At 44.6% G+C, this 20480-nt stretch overlaps 1 protein-coding gene across 4 annotated transcripts in view; it reads right to left on the bottom strand.

Moving 5' to 3' along the window:
- The window catches only part of FN1 (fibronectin 1), a 68857-nt gene extending 48582 nt beyond the window's left edge, over positions 1–20275 (bottom strand). For 3 of the 4 annotated variants that reach the window (XM_032805309.2, XM_032805310.2, XM_032805312.2), the window contains exons 1-10: positions 19934–20274; positions 18550–18678; positions 17298–17435; positions 14221–14352; positions 13748–13885; positions 10576–10734; positions 8582–8779; positions 7368–7547; positions 3414–3590; positions 1661–1813 (exon numbers count right to left, since the gene is read on the bottom strand). In XM_032805309.2, the coding sequence (XP_032661200.1) occupies positions 1661–1813; positions 3414–3590; positions 7368–7547; positions 8582–8779; positions 10576–10734; positions 13748–13885; positions 14221–14352; positions 17298–17435; positions 18550–18678; positions 19934–20084 (1555 nt within the window). In that variant the 5' untranslated portion in view covers positions 20085–20274. Of the gene's footprint in view, positions 1–1660; positions 1814–3413; positions 3591–7367; positions 7548–8581; positions 8780–10575; positions 10735–13747; positions 13886–14220; positions 14353–17297; positions 17436–18549; positions 18679–19933 lie in introns of all 4 variants that reach the window. The other variant, XM_032805311.2, reaches the window with a different exon arrangement.
- Between the last annotated feature and the right edge of the window lie 205 nt (positions 20276–20480).

Here is a 20480-nt window from a genome sequence, read left to right as displayed (position 1 = left end):
AACTGTCAGGGTGGTTGGACACTGGAATAAATGGCCTAGGGAGGTTGTGGAATCTCCATCTCTGGAGATATTTAAGAGTAGGTTAGATAAATGTCTATCAGGGATGGTCTAGACAGTATTTGGTCCTGCCATGAGGGCAGGGGACTGGATTCGATGACCTTTCGAGGTCCCTTCCAGTCCTAGAGTCTACGGATCTATGAATCTATGAATCCCCCAATCAACAGAGCTATGGCAATTTATACCATTTCATAGAATATCAGGGTTGGAAGAGACCGCAGGAGGTCATCTAGTCCAACCCCCTGCTCAAAGCAGGACCAATCCCCAACTAAATCATTTGAGGACTTGGCCCTAACCCTTTATCCTTAAAGCAATCTGGTCAATAACAGCTAGTTTAAGAAAACAAGCAAACCTGAAACCCCTGTAGAAGTGAGTTGCTTTGTGAAGCAATCAACCATCATAAATATGGCTTGTTATTTGTGGCAGGATTTAGCCGCACTGCTAGTGGACAGGGCATGGAATCAGCCTCCAAAGACCTGTGTTCGATTCCTGGTCAGCCACAGCCTTCCTGCCCTTGGGCAAGTCATTTAATCTGTGCTGCCCCTGTTACCCATCTGAAAAATGAGACTAGCACTTCCCTGCCTCACAGGTGTGTTATGAGACTAAATCCCCTGGTGCTTTGTAAATGCTGAGATATTACAAGAAGGCCTACAGAGGTTTTCTGACAGCTGTCATCTATTAGGGGGGTTGAGAGAACCCACATCCTTTAAAAAAAAAAAAAAAAAAAAAAGGAAATTATTTCCCTGACTAGGTTACTTTGCTCTTTTCAGCAGAAGTTGCTTTAACCTGACAGTTTCCTTTCACTCTCCTCCCATTTCCCCACAAGACCCATCCTTCAGAGATCACAAATGCCAAGCGCTGGCCGGTTAGGCAGAGTTAGAAGGCAGCTTTACTGAACAGCAGGGTCCTTCAGCTGTGCATCTCTCACCATTCTGCATAAGACACATGGAAAACCTCAAAGCCCTTGAGAGTCTTTCCATATAAATTATATCCCTGACAGCACCCACTCTGCTTTTTCCAGACATGAATCCAACTCTGTAAGTAGCTTTAGGATGATCAAATGTCTACGCTCTCTCCTTTGAAGTCCTCTTTTTTGGTGCTGTCTAAGCACTTCCCCACTTGGGCTGCTTAGAAGAAATCTCAGTACTGTCCTGCCAACTTTTCATACAGATTAGCCTGCAAAGGTAATTCATCCTACACAGAGGAATTAAAAACCTCACTGCAAAATAGCAAAACAAGACTGCACTGCCCTTTAACCCTGCCTTCAAGCTTCAGACTGGCCTGGGGCTTTGCACAGAATAGCTTCAATTCAGCAACCAGAGTAGCTGCAATGGTTCGGACCCTTAAATGCAAGCAAGAGAACGCAGGGCTGTGCGTTGATCAAGCTAATCGAGATTTAGTGAGTGCTGAATTGGCGCTATTCCTGAATGTAAACATCTGGATCTTTGCACAAATATCCCTCCTGGCCTCCACAAGTGAGACTTGTTGAAGTAGAATCGTTTTGGGGGGGCTGTTCTAATTCCCAATGAAGTCCGTGGAAAAAATCCCTTTGACTTCAACGAGAGTTGGATCAGGACCTTGCTGCATAAATTAAGATACATACCTCTAAGCTGGGAGTATGCAATGCAGGTCCATTCACCACGGCCATTTCCGGCGCAAGTGCATCTCATCATATGGCCCATGTCGTGCTGTTTGTCCCACTGGTCTCCAACACGGTACATGACACCTTCATTGGTTGTGCAGATTTCCTCATGGGCTGTCCAAGAAGTGTGAGGGGTTTTAGTTAGAGTTACAATGAACACAAACATTCATATAATCCGCTATACACATTCCCACAGTGCTCCGGGCTCCATACACTGATGTGGGGGGTTTATGACTTCACTAAGTTTACAAATCCCACTTTCACTAGGTGCTGATGTTCTCTAAATGCAAGTCCCTGACATTAGTTTATTCACTCTAAATCAGGTCTTTTTACCTCCAAACCTGTTAGACTCTAACTGCAGAGATTGGGTGTAATGACCCACTGCTTTGCAAACTGTATAGTTATGGATGGCTGTGCAAAAAGTGGGTGTAAAACCCACCACTGCTGGCTACTCATTTTACACAGATGTAAATATCTGTGCAAGGCACAAAGGGAGTGAAGACCCAGCCATGTTGCCTTTAAAGGACCACAAGAAAGAGGAAACTATCATTTAATTGTCACTTTACTTTTTGGTAGACAGGAGTGGAGGAAAATGTTTTTGTTACAAGCCTCCTACCAAAATATATGTTCATCACCGTCCAAAGGAAAATCATGGGCCAGACCCTCAGCTGCTGTAGCTCTGCTGAAGTCTTTGGAGGTATAGCAACATACATCAGCCGAGGACCTAATCCTGTACTTTCACCTAAATTACCTTTTCTAAAGGATTTTATGCCCTGGCCGAATTCCAACACAGGTTGGACATAAAATTGCCGAAATAAAACTGCCTTCACATTTTCAATTAGATGTGGTATTCTTTTTTGCCACTTCATGTCTTAAAGTGTCACATCTCATTCCTGTGCCGTTTAACACGTGCTGGGTTCCATCCCAGAGGTGGCTGCATTTCAGTGGCGGGTGGAATGATCCTTGTATCTGCCACTTATGTCACAGGGGTGTGGTGGTGCTCAGTTAATGTTTGTTAAGATATTGAGATTCTCACATAAAAGGTACTGCTATAAGTGTAAAGTGTTCCTAGTTCTATTTGCTCCATACTGAATTGTAGGTACATGGGCAAACGTAGCATGGGAGCTATTGAGTTATAAAAGGTTTGCTGTTTAAAATGGGTTCTCATAGCTGCCTTGTATTCTGATCTTGCAGGAAGTGCTAGTGTTCTCCATTGCCTTAGATCTAAACACACACAACTCCTTTTGACATCACTGAGACTGGCATAAACTGAGACCTGCATAATTGCCACGGTAACAGACTGATGTTAGAAGCATGAGGTCATCCATAACAGTAAACCTCTATAATACCACTGACGTCGATGAAGCTATTCCAATTTACACCGGCTGAGGATCTGGCCCAAAATTCTCTGCAACAAATGGGCAGAGTAAATTACTTTCTATTTGCAATACCAAAGTCAGTGGTCAAAAAACACCCTTAGAAGCCCTAGGAGAAACCTGAATTGGACTACAGCTACCTGGAAGCCACTAATGACTGAAAGTTCTCCACAGTGATGGACACAGCTCAGTGGACACCTGGAAGGGCTCCACATCCCTACTGCATTTCATGGGCCACAGTCTGAGAACCACTGGTCTTAAACAGAAACCTCAATGACTGGTCTTGAAAAGAGCCCAGCCAGAGATCTTCCCATCCAGCACCACCATCCACAACTTACCAGCCATAGGGCAGAAGCCAAACTTCTGGTCGGCATCGTAGTTCTGGGTGGTTCCGCACCACTTCATATTGTCTTTCCGTCCCTCAGAAGTACAATCAGTGTAATTGCGATTGTTGTACAGGAAGGGGAAGTGGCACAAGGCACCATTGGAGTTGCCACCCCGGGTTTGGACCAGAACTACAGAAAGCAGGAGGAGTAAAAGAAAGATGTATCTGACCCTGCATTCTCCTCAGAGAATCCAGGAGGTGTTTCAGAACATAGCACGGACCCTAAGTTCACATGTGCCCCCTCACCAAAGTACCCTTAACCCTCTTTTCTGACAGAGACTAATTTAATCATGTAAATGAAAACCTTGTGAAAAGTTGGTCCACATTCAAGGAATTTGCAAAACCAGACAGCGCCCACCATCCCCCATGCACAGATGTGGAAAGAGTGGCCCTGGCCATGGGAATCATAGAGGAGTATGGAAATCCGACATAGGCCTGCTGTGCCAGGGAAGGCATCAGCATTGCAATCGTAACAGGAGCTCCACAATGCCCACAGATTCCCCTGGCAGAGAGGATCATCTGAGGTCTGCTTTAGAGTTTCTTTGCAACCAACAGAGTTGTCAGGAACAAACAGGAGTAGGATGAGGTTGCTGGTCCAGTGAGTCAAATATTCTCTCCGTTCTATGACATTTGTACAACCCCACAGAAGTAAGTGGGGCTGGATGGATTTAACTGAGAGCTGGGCTGTGACCAAGGACTTTAAATAAAACCTCAGCCCTCAGGAAACAGTTGTAACTCAATGATGTACAAATAGCCAGGAAGAATGAAGCCTTTGCTTGCATCCTCCTATATTGAGATTTCCCCAGCCCATAGTGGAGCAATAAGGATCTCTTAGGCCACATCTACACTATGCAATAATATCGAATTAGCTAAAAATCGGTTTCATAAAACTGATATTATAAATACGATTTCACGCGGCCACACTAGGCACAGTAATTCGGCGTTGTGCGTCCATGGTCCGAGGCTAGCATCGATTTCTGAAGCGTTGCATTGTGGGTAGCTATTCCGTAGCTATTCCATAGTTCCCGCAGTCTCCCCCGCCCCTTGGAATTCTGGGTTGAATCACTGTAGCGCGTGGTTCTGGATAAAGGTCGTCAGTCATTCCTTCCTCCGGGAAAACAACAGCTGACAATCCTTCCGCGCCGTTTTTCCCTGGATTGCCCTGGCAGACGCCATAGCACGGCAACCAGGCGACCGCCATAGCCACGCAACCATGATGCCCGTTCAGCTATTTTTTTCCGGCACAGTATGTGTACGGGATGCTGGCGGACGAGAGGGCGAGTACTTGGCCAGCGCTACACACAAGCCAGCATTCATTTGCTTTTCCATGATAGCAGACTGGTTACCAGTCGTTTCTAGAACCAGTCTACTGCCGGAAGTAAACTGGCAATCGAGATGATGGTCTCTCTCTCCCCTCCTGTACTGTCCACTGCTTTATCATGGAGTGCCCCTGGCTGAGATCGGCTTGGGGGCGCAAGAAGAAAAATGTGGGATGATCCCGCGAGTCAATCCTATTTCTTTATGGTTTCTAAAAATACGAGTTCAGTCCTGCCTAGAATAAGGGGCAAGTGTATTTCACGAGGGGCGTGCCCCTGCAATAGACCCCACCCGTTGCTTCCCTCCTACCCAAACCTTCCTGGGGCTACCGTGGCAGTGGTCCCCCCCCCGCGCCCGCCCCATTTTTGTCTCATAAGATTTTTTTTTTTCGTTAGCATAAAGAATGCAGGAATAGAGAACAGAGACTTGTTAGTGAGGAGTAAAATGAGGGGGAGGCACGCCGTCCCGGGAGCTATGAACAAGTCCAGACAGTACCAAGAAATCTTTTCTTTAATCATCAGAAAAGGGAGGGGCGCTGCATTGAAGCTTCAGCCCCCAGTTGCTATGAGGATAGACTGTGACGCAGCCGTACCTGTACGCCATCTAGCTGGGAATAACTGGGAGTCAATTCCCATTTTACAACCAGGCGCCCCCAGCCCAGCCATCACCTTAAGGCAGCCAGCGAGCACTCAACGGGCTGATGGCCGACGATGGATGCATCAGGTCATATCTGTTACCGTCGTACCACCGGGGAGGGGAGAGGAAGCGGATACTGCCTCTTACACTGCTGCAAGCATCGCATCTCCCAGCAGCATTTCAGTACACGTAGGGATGACATTCGAAAGAAGTCAAGAATGATTTCCTTTCCCCTTTCTTTCACGTGGTGGGTGGTGGGGAGAAACTGAGAGAGCTATTCCTGAAACCACGCCAGAAAACACTGTGTCTTGAAACCTAGCAGACACTTGGGAGCGTCAAGCACGAATTGCAAATACTGTTTCAGAGACTGCTGTGACTGTGCGGATAGCTGGAGTCCTCAGTACCCCCTCCACTCCCTCCATGAGCATCCATTTGACTTCTTTGGCTTTCCGTTACACTTGTCAGCTGCAGCACTGTGTAGCCCTGGAGATTTTTTTCAAAACGCGTTTGGCATTTGCGTCTTCTGTAACGAGACTCTGATGACAACAGATTTGTCTCCCCATTAAAGCGATGCAGCTCCAGTTTATCTCCCGTACGGTCGCACGCGCTGGGGCTCTTTTTGGATTTGGGACTACATCGGCCACCGCGTGCTCGATCAGAGCCTCGCACGCTGGCACAACAGGAAATGGTAATTCAAAAAGTTTCGCGGGGGGGCTTTTCCTGTGTTCCTGCCCCTCTGTATCCGAGTTCAGGATGCTGTCCAGCAGAGTGGTGCAGTGTGCAGCTGTGGATAGCCGCCTGGGGCCAAGTAAGGGAGGCCAATAACGTCGATTTCCGTCCACACTAACCCTAATCCGATATGTTTATATCGATTTTAGCGCTACTCCTCTCATCTGGGAGGAGTACAGAAATCGATATAAAGTGCTCTTTATATCGATATAAAGAGCATTGTAGTGTGGACGGGTACAGCGTTAAATCAATTTAACACTGTTTAAATCGATTTAAACGCGTAGTGTAGCCCAGGCCTTAGACACCTCTCACCAATGCAATTCAGAGCAGCTGAATTCCACGAATTCTCTCAAAATAGAACAAATGTGACATGATGGAAAGGGATCTAGAGTTTCATCTTGAAGAAACCAGAAGATATTTAAAACACAAACAAACCCATGCGAGTGAAACGCTGCACAAAAACGACAGATCTGAGAAGTAGCATTTTACCACTTTACTAAATCTACTAATACACAGCACCCCTTCCCAGTGGCAGATTAGGATTGCTGCTATATAAGGCAATCTGACTGGGGAGTCAGGATTGAGGGAGTGACTCCAGAGGATTGCACAGATGAGACTCCGAGCAGTGTCCTACCCTCATGGCCTAATACGGGCTAGGACTCTTGGCTAACTGGTTGAAATTCAATCAGCCAAGAGAGTTCTAAAGGTCCCTTGGATCAAAGACAGTGAGCTATACTCTGGTTAACAGCTTCATTTTTAAGGTCAAGTGGGGAGAGCGATAGAACACAGAGTTTCTTAAATAAAAATGCTGATCTGGGCCCTTTCCCAGACAACACTACAGGAGGAGGCACTCGCTAGCTAGTTTAAGAAAATCCTCAAGGGCAAAAGGATAGACATGTCGTCCCATCATCTCTTCCTTTTCCCTGGCTACTCCTACCTTACCAGGGTAATTGACACCTTCTCCACATCCCAGGGCTGGGAGTTTAATGTTTGTAAGATGCAGGAAAGATGGGGAACATGTTCACAAGAACTATTCACGCTCTAACTGTAATCTGCAGAGCTGTCATTTTCATCTTATCTTCAGATGGTGCAAATCAGCAGCTTCAGTGGAGCTGCGCCCATTTAGACCAGCTAAATCTGGCCCAGACAGTATTTATATTCACCATACCCAGATACTGGAAATTCAACCTATTTTTCCCCAATATATTTCTCTAGACAAGCTTACCATTTTGTCCAGTACAAAAGGAGTATCTGTTGTCCTGTTCGAAGTTGGAAGTTGTGCTGCACCAGAAGTGACCATCCGAACGACCTTCTGTGGTGCAAGAATAGAAAGTCCTCCCACCATAGGTGAATGGCAGAACACACGGTTCCCCATTAGAATTGCCACCATAAGTTTGGGTCACAGCTTTAAACCAAGCAAAGCACAACATTACATTACGTCTCAATGTCCCCACTCCAGTTCTTTGTGCCCTAAAGTAACTCTAGCTTCTCTGGACCAGATCCTCAGCTGGTATAAATGGCACTGACTTCAATTGTCCCAGGCCAATTTTATACCAGCTGAGGATCTAGTCCTGTAACATCCTCATTCAAGCTACATCCTTCCCCAAAAACACACTGCTGCAACTTAGTTTGAATAAAGCTGCTAATTCTGCATCCCACGGCTGTATTCTCCCACTGCTGTATGTATGTAACAAAATGGATATTACTTCTGCCCTATAGAACCAAGCCCCAAATAATCAAAACCAGGAAGAAATTCTGATTCTTTCCTTTGCCTTCTCCAAGCCCCTTGCTGGTCCTCATTTTGCCTGTTCTTCAGAGCACCCTTCTTATACATTCCCCAGGATCCTACTTTCTAGTGAGGGACAAAAACCCCCATGGGGTTTTCTCTCCCCTCAATGCACATAGGAGCCATGAACATTCAGACTCATTATGAGTGTTGACCTAGGAGAGTGCATCTTTATGTCTTTAAAAACCGGGCTTCACTACAAGTGAAAACAACAGCTGAAATTCTCTTAGTGCCTGATGCACTGAAGTCAGTGTCACCTTATGGACTAACAGACGTTTTGGAGCATGAGCTTTCGTGGGTGAATACCCACTTTGTCAGATTGCAGATTCACCCACAAAAGCTCATGCTCCAAAACGTCTGTTAGTCCATAGGGTGCCACAGGACTCTTTGCTGCTTTTACAGATCCAGACTAACACGGCTACCCCTCTGATACTTGAAGTCAGTGTGACTCTTTCCAATGACTTCAGTGGGCTTTGTATCAGGATCAATTATGTAGTTCAGATCCTTTTGCACGTTGGTCCCAATCCCGCAAAGCACTGAAACACTGACTTCCATGGGATTACTCACATAGGTAAACTACGCTCTGGCTCAGTACTTTGCTGCACTGGGGCCTTGATTTGTCTAGGTGTGAGCATTAAAAGAAAAGCTCATACTTGTCTCCTGGCAGCTGACACCATTGCCCAGGCAAGTACAAAGCATCTGTTGGCTGCCCTGTGTCTTGAGCCACTGCATCCCAAGAGAGTACACCACCCCACTGTCAGTAACACAGTGACCATACGGCTGCGGCTGCGGCTGAGGCTGGGGCTGGTAAAGTGCAGTTCGTACATCTGTGAAGGTTGAGGATCCAGATCCTAAGGCAGAAAATGTTAGAAAGGAGGGAATAAACAGCAGGCTTTAAATCCAAAAATAAGGAACAGAAAATCTAAGTTAAGTGCTATGATGTTAACATTTAACTTTCTTAGGCATAATTATCTGCAGATATTTTTATTAATCACTTTCCATTTTTATAAGATTTGTTTGCACTTCAATTAGTAAATTTCAACATTTAAAAAAAAAAAAAAATCTCTTGCCACGCTAATGATCCTCCCCAACAAGAGCGACTGCACAGCCAACAACTGTGACTAGAGCAGGTCAAAAAATGCAAGTTGTTTTTCTACAGGAAATTCTGGAGGGAAAAACCCACAAAATTGTAAAAAAAAAATTAACGTTTCCTATGAAAATGTTTTGCTGTTCTGGATGACAAACTGAAATCAAAAACTGAAACCAATGAAGAAAGGAAAGAAGGAGGAAAAAAATCCAAACCGAAAAACTGGGTGGATTGGTTTCTCTTCCCCAGTTTTTCCACCAAAAAACTGAAAAATCTCAAAAGAAGCCAGTTTTTTCATGAAACGTCTATTTTGGGAAAATGCCATTTTCCAACAAAAAATATTCTCAAAGGAAAATTTTCAATCAGCTTTAGTTAAGAGAAAGATGGGAAGAGACTCAGAGGCCTCTTCTACACTTGGAAACTTTGGCTAAAATTTCCGACTTATCCTACCACCAGTTTAGCTCTGCCTGCAACAGCCAATATGGGAGCAGAAGTATAGGCAAGGCTTTGACAACCACTGGAGTTTTAAAAGCACAGTGTGGTTTAGACCTGCTCAGAGCTCTGCTCTTTAAGTGCTAGAGGTTTCCTGGGGTCTGTCTATACTATCATTCCCACCATGGAGTGGAACTGGTGATAGCAAGAGTAGGAAATTATTAACACAAAACCTAGTATACTCACCCCAGGGGAAAAGCTAGATTTACACATTAAAAACAGAACTAGGTCATTAAAAGGACAAAGGACCTATATTAAAAAGGGCATTCGAAGCTGAATATTTTGCTATAAACCTAGGACAGAGGACAGTGAATACCACGAAACTAAATAAACGCATACCAAAAATCACAAAAAGATCTGATATACAAAATACAATTTATTTAATACACAAGTGCCTTTTTGACATTTCTACATATTAAAGCTTGAGCATAAGTGGATGTGTTTATCTTGCCAGAAGAATAGTTCAACTTCTGACAGCTACAAGATATTCAAGTTTAAATTCAGGACATTTAAAAAAAGTCACCCTGTAGAAAGCCTATAGCTCAGTGCTTTGAACATTGGCCCACTAAACCCAGGGTTATGAGCTCAATCCTTGAGGGGGCCATTTGGGATTTAGTTGGGGATTGGCCCTGCTTTGAGCAGAGGGTTAGACTAGATGACCTTCTGAGGTCCCTTCCAACCCTGATATTCTATTTAAAAAATATTAACCCAAAGTGCCACATTTTCAAGAGATAGCCTATATATATATATATATATATAGGCTAAGTCCATAAATTTGTGCATGCTATTTTTGGCACCTTTGAACATGCACATGTTCTAATCTACATGTGCAAACCTCTTTTGTGCATGCAAACTGTGTGTAAATTAATTCAGTCATTTGCTCATGCACAAAAGATGATAATGTTTAGTCTCCTGTCAATTTTTGACCTTAAATATTGCAGATCTTCCTCTCACAAAACTCTTGTTAACTTTGACAAGATTTTTGCCTAAATCAGCGTTGTGTGATTCAGCACAAAATCTTGTGTATGACTTGTATGCCTCCATTTACCAATAAGATTTACCACTTACCAATGCCAGCAGTTTGCACAGCTGAATGCCTTTCACATTTCCACTCGCCTCTGCCATTACCAGTGCAGATGCACTGAAGCAGGTTTCCTCGGTTATCCTTCTTGCTCCAGGTATCTCCAATTCTGTACGAAGTCTTGGTGTCCTGATCATTGCACCTATCTAAAGAGGAAAGGAAACATTTATAACAAAGGAAGCAAGGCTTAGTTTTTCCTATATTTAGCAGCATGCCCATCACAAAAGCAAAGATACTGGGTCCTTTGCTGATATTCCATGACTAACCTTCTACAGGACAGTTCGTCTTCCACTACCAAACTCCATCACCCCTACCAAGGTATTCACATGCTTTCAAGTCCTGACTCTATTGCAGAAAGGCACATGCTGGGAAGCCATTCTAAAACATTGGTTGAAATCCTGGTCCCATGGAAGTCAATGGCAAAATCGCAATGATTTCAATGGTAAAGGATTTCACCCAGTGATTTTAAACATTCTTTCAGATAGCACCTTTTTGCTCCCAGTGTGGACAAGGCAGAATGTGAAACCAACTCCTGGATTACTGCCCACTCTTGCTAATAGTTTTCAAAACCATTTTAAGCACCTTGTTCCTTGTCCATATTGTGGGGAAAACCCTGCTAAGTTGAAACCAGTTTTAATGTTGTTTAATTCGAAACAGTTTCTTAGCATGGTCATTGCATGCCATAGACAGGGCCGAGTTGGACCTCATGGGCCTATTTCACATGGAAGGAACTAAATCCTGTTTGATAGGCAATATCTTTGGGTCAAATTCTTCACCCAGAAATATGCAAGCAACTGCCATTATAGTTAATGGAAGTTTCACATGTGTGTCTGGGAATCCTGTCTTTAAATAATCTACCACCCATGATGAACTGAGCAAATAAGTTCAAATGATAGCATAATAAACTACTTCTAGCTGCACACAGAGCCACATGGATTAACTCATTCTTCTTCCATTACAGCATTTTACCCTCACATGCAACAGCAACTCGATACAATGATTCACATTTAATCATGGGTCAAAAACGCTTTCATCTACTCTATGAACAACTGTGGAATGAGGTACGCATCACTTCAGCTTGCCATTGAGCTAGGGTACCTTGGGTCAAAAACTAACATGTGGCAAACACATTAACAAACCACAGTAGATAAAATGACACAGGGCTGTGTCTACACCAGGAAAGTGGTAAGTGGCTACAGGGCTGATAATGTATATATATGTATATGAAAATCTGGACACTTGCCCTCAGAAGATCAGGTGTCTCAGGATGGGCACCCAAGAATGTAGGCACCCAAATCACTAGTTACTTTGGAAAATCTTGGCCATAATACTTATATTTTATCCATACATCAGTACTTACACTACTATGTGTGCCACAACTATCATTTTATACTTAGACAATGTATTTATCTATGTGATTACATTCTGGAAGCAAAACCCAATATTGGAAAAAAATGAATAGGTTGCAATTTCCTATACAGTCCACCAGCAGACTCCAGAACGGTGAGATGAAAGACACTGCCTAATTGTTTGTATTGACTATAGTAACTTTGAAGCTTGCACATAACCAGGACCGGCGCCAGTGTCTTTGGCGCCCAAGGCACACGGCCATTTCGCCGCCCCGCGCGCTGGTCCCGTGGTTCCAGTGGACCTGCCGCAGGCATTCCTGCAGAGGGTCCGCTGGTCCACCGGAGCTGCAGGACCAGTGGACCCTCCGCAGGAATGTCTGAGGCAGGTCAACCGGAGCTGCCTGCCGCCCCCCAGTAATCCTGGCGCCCTAGGCGATTGCCTACGTCGCCTAAATGGAAGCGCCGGCCCTGCACATAACATGTTCTCTTTCTGCTTTGTTCTTTCCCATTTGATAGTTAATTATTCCCCCCCACCCCCCGTGTTTTCAAAGAGAGTTGAAATGGTCACAGCTGATTTTGCTTCATAGCTTATTTCTTGACTACCTCTCTCCAGAACCTCGAGTTTAATCCCAAACCTCTGACTTTTAGTTCTTTACATTTCTATTGTTTATATTAGCAAAAAGCTATTGGCTTTATATTTCAAGGCAACTGGGCATGAGGCCATTTAAAGGCTACAGAGAAAGATCTCAAAACCCACGTAACAAAGGTACAAGAGACCAGGCCAAATTACCTTGGGGCAGATGTACAGCTGGTACAAATTATCACAGCTGCACAGTGGAGCTTGTTTTATAGTACAGTCATACTAGAAGAGAAGGTAATAAGCAGATGTCACTTGTAAAGGCCCCATCTACATTTTATAGGCCAATCCATTGGGATATTTTGCAACAACGTAGTTGCACTGGTACAAAGTTGGAGTGGAAAAGTGATGTACTGGTGTTAAAAGATCTCTGCACAGTTGCAAAGTATTTACACTAAAGGTCCACACCATTACCAAAATCCTCAGCGAAGACAAAGCATTAGACTAAATAATCATTGTTTTGGCTTTCAGATGGACTAGATTATGTTAAAAAATGACAAACCCTGCATTTTTAGAGCTCTGCAGGTATTTCTGGATTTGTTAACAATACCAGAATCTCAAGAAAGATAAACCAGGGGACAATTTCCCTTTAAAAGCACCTTCTCTCTCCATGGCAGCAATTCTGGGTCAAACTGTGTAAGGTCTGTAACGCTGCACAATTCCATGGATTTTCTGCGGGATATGTGGAGTGTAAATCAGTGCATAATTTGACCCACTAGAGCCATTTAGCCTAAAGGAATATTTCCCCAAAAATGGCTGTATAAAGCACAGCATGGACCCAACAACATAACAGCTTATCACCTGCATAGAGAGCTAACTCCACAATGTATCCACAAGGGGGTATGGGATTCCAGAATAGGATATAGAAAATGCCATTTGCAAATTTTTGCTTGTGACCTATTCTTACGTTAGAGTTTGATCTGGTCACCATATACAATTTGTTTTGATGAAATCCAATAGGCCACCTACTTCTCTATGTAATATCAAACACACCACACACTTGAAGTTGTCTTCCTTTTTCTCTGTCTTATGTTAAGTGCCTTAGCTTGTGCATTCTGGGCTCAAAGAAAGGATAAGAAAAGGCATCATTTTAGAACCTGAGCTTCAGCAGAATGAAGTGCACCTGACATTCTGCATAGTGTTAGTACATTGGCAAGAGAAATCGACACGTACTCCTGGAGGTACAGGTGATATGTCCATTGCCTTCGCCTAAGCAAGTGCAGTCCACCATCATCCAGCCTTGGTAGGGCTTCTCCCAGGTCTCGCCGACAACATAGGATGTCCCGGCAGTGTTATCGTAGCATCTCTCAGCTGTGGGAATGGAGAAAGATAGGGTTTTCTCATTTGCTTTAAATATTTCTAAAAATCAGGGGCTCTCATCCTGGGGATGGCAACCCCCTGGGAGTCACAAACAGGTGTTAGGGGGTCATGACTACCTTTGCCTTCCCATATTGGTAGATGGGAAGAGGTTGCCAGAAAAAAAAGTTGTAGACACTGCCACTGCACCAAGCTAAGTTATAGCAGGCTAACGGCCTGAATCAGTTCAAATGAGCATCCTTTGTTTTAATATAGGATACTTTAATGACATCTGTTAAATACTTCTGAGGTCTGATCTCTCAAAGAAATGTGCCAAAACCACTACATACCTAGAGGCTTGCAGGTCCATTCCCCCTTCCCGTTGCCCAGACACACACATTCTAACATGTAGCCACCCGTCTCGTGTGGTCTGCGCCAGGTATCGCCAATCTTATAGGACTGACCCCCTTCATGGCACCGATCTGTTGCAAACAGGAAATGGTTTAGTCATCACCTAGTGGAGAATCAGGCCTGTATATGTTCACTGTAGAATAGCGAACAATCCAATCCCCTGTCGTTTAAACAGCATCCTCTTCAGGCATCCCAAGTCAATGTGAGATGAACTTTTAGCAAAGATAAATGCTAAGAGGAAAAGAGTTATTATCAGGAAATCAGGACGTGCAGCAGAGCTAATCTCCAGGCAGCCTCATCAGTACAGCTGGCCTGCAGCAGGCTGCCTGATTGGCCATGCCGCCTGATTGGCTGCAGGCACCAGCAGGCCGGCTCTTAAACCAGCAGCAGCAATTTACTGGCTGTTTGATGCGCATGCCCACCACTGTTCCTACACCTGCCTTATCTGCCTTGAACCCCTCCTTGCCTTCTACCCAACTTACTCCAATTCCTGCTGTCTGGTTTGACCTGGCCCTTGGCTCTTGACTACTGACTCTCACTTGACACTCGGCTCTGGTATCGGGTTCCCGCCCTCCAGTTTGACCCTTGGTTTTAGCTGCTGACTCCGGCTCCAATCCCAGTCCTTGGGGTCCGATCTCGGCTTTCCCACTAAGCTAGACCACCCTCATTCCAGCTGGCTGACAATTATTGTCAAAGGGAGGCGCTTCCTTGAATGTCAAAGAAAGAGTTCCAAACAGAAGAGTTATTAACACTTTCTGAAGTTCCTCAGTCACCCACACCACTCAGGTGAAACTTTGGTGTTTCATCAAAAACTTTTTTTTTTTTTTTTTTGGCAGAAAAACATCTTTTTTTAATGAATTCATTAGGCTTTGTGGTGGGAAACTGCTAAAGAAAAGAAATTCAATTTTTTTTCAATTTCAAATTGCATTTTTCATTTTGTTTAAGTTTACAATTTTTTGTTCTATTTCAGTTTTTAAAAACCAAACCAAAACTTTCTCTTCAAGTTTAATTGAAATGAAAACTTTGGAGCCAAATCAAAACAAACTTTTATTTCATTTAGACATTCCCACAAAAGTTTAAAATTTTCAAATAAATTGTTGTTCACAACTTTTAAAGCAACTGGTTTTTCAACTAGCTCGATTTAGGCCTGTTGAATTGCCTAGAACCAGGAGACCCAAGAGCACTAGCCAGAATTTACAGAACAAAGAGATCTGAAGGGGACGGACCTTATAGTTGATATTATGATATTAATCCAGCTAAATCTAAAATTCAATGCGCTGACATACTATAGGTCAATTCAAAGACCTGCATGGCAGTGTTATGATCAGATGGATTTGTAATAAATACATTTTGGATCCACCAGTTAGCACAGATCCATTTGCTGAAAGAACAGCAAGTGGAGTATTGCAAGGGCTGAGTCTGAATGGATAAGGATCATAGCACTGATCAAGATTAAGAGGAGCATGACCTTGGTCTAATTCCTAAAATGACCAAACAATCTGAGCAGTAGCAGTGATATGACAACTGATTCAAAGCCAACTGCAATCAGGGGAATCTTTCCACTGCCTTCAGTGGGCTTTGAATCAAATCCATGATGAGGAAATGGAAGCCAGAGCTTAACAATCATTTAACATCTTGAACCAGAAATCTCCCATTTCTGATTCTGGGCCAAACTCAGCCATGCCCAATGCAACTTCACTGAATGCAGGACAGAACTAGCCCCTCGGCCTTCGCAGGATTTCCTTCCATCCAATACTGAGAGTTCATGTCTGCTGTCCTGTGGGAAATATGCAGCGCTGCATGTTGCAAATAAATTGCAAATCAAACCAAACCAGCTGTTGTGTTAAAGATGCAATAAAGCTGTGCTTCTCAAAGACAGCATAGGGACTGGGAAATCTAAGCCCAAATGTACCGAGTGCTCTTCATCTGCAGTAGCAGAAACTGTTTTGCAGACAAAGTCTAAATCAGGAGCTAAAGAGAAGTGGTTAGCAGGTAACTTAAAGAGTGACCCAACAATGCAAAGGAAAGGCGCTCCAGATAGAGAGGCAACAAAATGAAAGGGTGAGAAGAGAACAGAGGGGACGGGATGGTGAGGAAGCCAAGACAGGAGAAGCAGAATGGGTAAGAAGCATGTTGGGAATGGTCTGAGAGATCACAACCTGGCCCGCCAAATCTCCAGCACATAGACTCTAAGGCCTGGTCTTACACTGGGAGGAGGGGGAAAATCGGTCTAAGATACACAACTTCAGCTATGAGAATAGCGTAGCTGAAGTTGAGGTATCTTAGATCGACTTACCTCCCATCCTCACGTCGCGGGATCAAAGGCCACAGCTCCCCCATCGACTCCACTTTCGTCTCTCGCCCTGGTGGAGTTCCAGAGTCGACGGGGAGCGCGTTCAGGGATCGATTTATCATGTCTAGGCGAGGCACAATAAATTGATCCCCAATCTGGCGGGTAGTGTGGATGTACCCTCAGAGTGGGTGTCACTACAGAGGCCACGTTAAGGGACAGATCCTCAGCTGGTGTAAATCAGCACAAATCTATTGATGTCACTGAAGTTACACGGGTTTTCACCAGTTGAGGACTTGGCCTTCATTCTCTGCGGTGAGTAAACACCGTTCCACTAGAGTTGCCATCAAGATCCAATGCATCTCTTATAGCTGTAACAAGCATGCAGCAGCTGAAATATTTTATACCGGTCCTATTAGCAGGGCACTAACACACTTATTGCACTATTTTTAACATGTCTTAGATCAGAACATTTGCTCATGAAGACCCAATCCTGCCAGCCTTGCTCACACAAATAATTCCATTGACTTCCATGGGACCACTCATGGGAAGAAGATGAGCTTTCTCAGTGGAAAGCCTCCAACTGACTTCAGTGGGCTTTGCATCAGACCACATACTCCTAAGTAATAAGCAAATCCGCACTGCACTTGGGGTTGCCAGGTCAACCTCTCTGGAAAATGCACAACACTGAAGAGCAATGGCTTACTCAATATCTTTGTTACATACTTGCAATGGTGCAGCTAATTCGCCCACGTCCAGCCCCGATGCAGGTACAATCCCAGATCATGGAGTCTTTGGGGCGCTCATAAGTCTCCCCTACCCGATAGGTAGATCCAGTGTATTTGTCAAAGCAAGTTTCTTCAGCTGAGGGGAAAATAAAGTCCATGTGAGGATGAATAAAGGTGCAGGCTGTAGCATTCAAACTGCAAGAATACAAACCACATATATTCCTATTCCCCTCTCTCCCTCACCACTGTTTTTCCTTGTGCAGGAAAATTAAGATGTGTCTAGTTTTCTCTGAAGAGTAACAGCCACATATTAGTGTGGAAGCATGCAAGTTGGCAGAGTGGAATTCATGCAAGCACTGAGGGCTCACACAAGGCCCCCTACCCAGCTGCAAATCAACTGATTTGTGCTGCACCAGCAACAAAAGACAGCCATAAACCGTCTCCTCAGTTAAGATAGGTTTATGGCTGCTTTGCATCACCAGAGCAGCCCAACGCAGCCAGAGCAAGCCAGTGAATATAGCCCAGTACATAAAGTGCAGTTTGATTATCCCAATGTCCCTGTTACCCCAAACAGGGTCACATCCCCCAATATCTGTTACATTTAAAAATCCCCATTGTCCAGAACCTCAATTTTATCCAAATTTATTCCATGTCTCCCTATGACACTTAGATAATTGAGATCAAAATAATCATAAATCGGTATAAGAATAATTACTCCAACCTTACACCCAATTATGGGACGCTCATATGCAAGTTAGAAGGACTATGAAACAAATTGCAAATGAAAGTCACTTTTAAAATGTTTTTAAAAACGGTTTGACAGCATGAGGCTATGAAATGCATATTAACGGTTACAGACCATACAATCAAATAAAAAGTTTAGAGAAGTCAGAGCTGAAAAGTCTGGCTCCAGATCTGTTGTGTACTCTGCAGTTTTTAGGGATTTCAAATCTAGGGCCAGGTCAGATCATTATAGAGTTGAGGCTGACTGCAAAGTTCAGATTCAGATCCAAAGTTCTGGTTGACTGTTATTTGGACCCAGGGTTCCGATTGCAGGTCCATGTCTAATGAAGACTACCTCTTAAAATCTCAGGCCAGATCCTCCGTGTAAATGAGCATAAATCCATTATTGACTTTCACACCCATTAATATGAGCTGAGAATCTGATCTGTGGTCTATAATTTTTTTAATGCTTATTTTAATTGGCCTCACAACCCATTTTTCATTAATCATGACTCCCGCCAACTTACCTTCAGGCTTGCTTTCACAGTTAAAGCCTCTGCTTCCCCCATAGCAGGTACAGATGAGCATGTTCCCCAGATATATGCGTTCCCATTGTTGGTTTATTTGATAATATCTCCCATTATCATAACAGCCCTCTGAAAAAGTAACAGAAGTCTCAGGTTACATTAGCCTCCTTCAACCACAGAGCTCCAAACAAAAGTCAAAAAGGAGAGTTAAATCATGTGGACTATCTGTTAAGTCCTGATCCTGCATTCTTTGCACATGCAAAACTCCCACTGAGACAATGGGAGTTTGGGACACACAGAGAAAGTGAGATCAGGCACCTGAATGTTAATCTACACCACATTAAATACTGCACTACATGCACAGGAGTTTAGAGAGACTTTGAAACAAAGAGTTAACAGACTCAGAATCTCATCTAGGGCCTGATCCAAAGCTCCATTCAATTCAATGGAAAGACTGCTACTGACTTCAGTGGGCTTTAGATAGGTTCCAGCCACTGTAGGATTGTTTCCCAGGTTTACATTTACAAGTATTTTGTCCAGGTCAGTTCTAAGTGTGCCAAGCAGCAGGGCTTCCACCACATGCCTTGAGAGATCATTTCACAGCCTGATAGATCTCAGTGCCAGGAAGTTTTTCCCTGATGCAGCCTCAAGTTCCCCAGACGCTTTCAAGGGTGACAACTGCAATTGTTCCAGCAAACATCTCCCAAACTGTGTTTGCAGAAAGAGTGTTTTTGTGTTTAAGGTTATTTTTAATTACATGTAATGATAAAACTATTGTTTTCTTAACTAAGGGCTCTAATGAAAACCACACACCCAGAACTGAAACATGAAAATAGCAGCTAATTAGTTCAAATAAAAATTTGGCATCTACACTTCATCAACTAAACCAGATCCCATGACACTATACTTCTGCCTTAATTACAAAAAACACAGGGACAGATTATGCTATTCCTACTCGAGTAGTACCACTGGGGCTACTCAGAATCAACTGCATAAGGAAGGGTGGCAGAATTTACCCCGCTTGGGCTGGAACCGTGGTGTATGGTGTAACTCACAAACATTCAAAGGCAAACAGAAAACTTTCCCCAAGCCACTCAGTGCATCGCCCGCAATCCCCTCGCTTTCTCTAGGCAGTACCTGTTGCAGCGTGGAGCTAAAATCTGACCCAGCTGCTGGAACAACTGGGATCACTTTGGACCCCCATTTATCACAGAATTCGCTATGCACAAAAAGCACCTACACACTCAGGGCTGCAGCCTGCGGAGGGAGATTTTGGCTGGGTTTCTAAAGTCCACTCCTGGACCCGCTCCCAGCCTCCCCAACGTCTGTGACAGTATCCCTGCCCCCCGCCCTTTGCGGTGGATCTGTGCCCCCAGATACTCACGTTTGTTCGGGCTGCCTGGAACCTGCGGCTCGACTATCTGTCGACTTTGCCTCCTGGTTTTGCCCGTCTTGGGTTGCGAGCTTTGCACCCCTGTCCCTAGGCACAAGGCAACTAGCAGCAGCAGCTGCAGCCACCCCAGGCTGCTGGGCATCGTCAAAGGCTGGCGAGAGAAAAAAATGCACTAGGGAGAGGCGCGGGCTTGTGGCTCCTCACGCTGCAAGCCCAAGGCGAAGAACTTTCATGGGGCGCTGCTCGGGGACAAGGACCTGGCTGCTCCCGGTGGGGCTGATCCCGTTGCGCTCCTGCCTGGCTCTTCCTCCGCCTGCAGCCTGCGAGGGAGCGGCAGACGGCTGGCTCCAGGGGGTTTATATAGGCCCCTGCTCCGGGGACCCCCCGGCAGGGCCAACTACAGAGGAGGGGGGGAGGATCCCCACCGGGACATCCCTTTGCCGCTCTGATTGGTCCAGGCTCCTGGCTGACGTCATGGGGGTGTGTATCCAGCCGCGAACAAAAGATGCTGCTTGCAGGAGGAGCCGCTTCAGCGCAG

Source organism: Chelonoidis abingdonii, chromosome 10 (assembly GCF_003597395.2).
Source record: "Chelonoidis abingdonii isolate Lonesome George chromosome 10, CheloAbing_2.0, whole genome shotgun sequence".
Taxonomy (NCBI): Eukaryota; Metazoa; Chordata; order Testudines; family Testudinidae; genus Chelonoidis; species Chelonoidis abingdonii.
Note: the sequence above shows the minus strand (reverse complement) of the source record. Positions and strands in the feature narration are given on the sequence as shown.